The sequence below is a fragment of the Alligator sinensis genome, unplaced genomic scaffold (assembly GCF_000455745.1).
Source record: "Alligator sinensis unplaced genomic scaffold, ASM45574v1 scaffold505_1, whole genome shotgun sequence".
NCBI classification, from domain to species: Eukaryota; Metazoa; Chordata; order Crocodylia; family Alligatoridae; genus Alligator; species Alligator sinensis.
This window is the reverse complement of record NW_005841940.1, coordinates 3,409,126-3,410,498: the sequence shown is the minus strand read 5'-3', so window position 1 is coordinate 3,410,498 and position 1,373 is coordinate 3,409,126. Positions and strand designations below refer to the sequence as shown.

Genomic DNA, 1,373 nt, shown 5'->3' with positions numbered 1-1,373 from the left:
TCTGACTTCCCTGCTGGGCTCCTCCTGCTGGGTTCTTTGCAGAGGATGTTATAAACTCAATCTCAAAGCACTAGGGCTGAGCTCTAGGGTGCTTGCAGGGGAAGAGCTGCTCCCTACCTTCAGGTGGGGCACGTGACTTCTGAGGAGCGGCTGACAGAACGGGGCATATTTCATCTTCAGAAAAGAGAAGACTAGGACTGGGATTTAATAGCAGCCTTTAACTACCTGAAGGGTGTTTCCAAAGAGGAAGGAGCTGGACTGTTCTCAGTGGGGGCAGATACCAGAACAAGAATCAGTGGTCTCAAGGTGCAGCAAGGGAGGTTTATGATGGATGTTTGGAAAAACTCACTCATTCGGAGGGTGGTGAAGCACAGGAACAAGTTACCTAGAGAGGTGGTGGGATTTCCATCCTTGGAGGTTTTTAAGGCCTGGCTCAACACAGCCCTGGCTGCACTGCCCTAGCTGGAGAGTGTCCTGCTTTGAGCAGGGGGTTGGACTAGATAACCCCTGAGGTCACTTTCAAACCTAATTTTCTATTAATCAGTGTTTCTATTATTTCCACTGGTCAGAGGAGTCAGAGCAGAGAGAGTTTCAGTCACACTTCCCCATCTGACTGTATCACTGTGCTAAACACTCCCAGTCCACACTGAACAGTAATAATCTGCATCATCCTCAACTTCAATCCCCGTGATGGTCAAGGCAGCCTTCTGACCAGAAATGGACCCCGAGAACCGGGTGGGGATCCCCGAGGGCCTGCTGCTGGCGTAGTACATAATCATCTGAGGGGGAGAGCCAGGTTTCTGCTGGTACCAGGCAGGGTAGTAACCAGTGCTGATGGCTCCAGGGCTCAGGCTGCAGGACAGAGTGACAGTCCCTCCTGGGGACACTGAGGACACCGCAGGCTCCTGAGTCACCACAGGCTGTGACCAGACCCCTGAAATCAACATCACAAACCCATTATTAACCATTCATTGACTGCACTGAAAGGAAAGCAACTTCCCCCATGACAGTCACAGCCTGAACCCTTCTCCTGACCTGAGCAGCACGTCATCAGTGCCAGGAGGAGCAGGGCACAGGCCATGGTGACAAATCCTAACCAGATCAGGTTTCTGAGGGCAATGGGTCCCTGGCTGGGACCCTCTGAGTCTCCCTTAAGCCCCCAGAACTGAGAACGGCCCCTTCATGCAAATCTGCCCCCTGTCACTGGCTGCTGCTGGTGCATCGCCCTGTCGGGACGTGTGTTTCTTCCTTCTGCTTCCACCGCTCCGAGAGCCGGCAGAGCAGAGCCCAGTGCACAGCGCTGGCAGGGGAAGTGCTTTCCTGTAAATTCCCATTCATGCCAGTGGTTAAACATCCCATTCTTCCTGCTTGAT

At 53.0% G+C, this 1,373-nt stretch overlaps 1 gene segment (V, D, J or C); it reads right to left on the bottom strand.

Annotated features, from left to right (window-relative positions):
- Positions 1–626: 626 nt before the first annotated feature.
- Positions 627–1,106, bottom strand: LOC112549611. The segment is given in 2 exon segments: positions 627–934; positions 1,036–1,106. Coding segments are annotated over 2 exon segments (354 nt in total).
- Between the last annotated feature and the right edge of the window lie 267 nt (positions 1,107–1,373).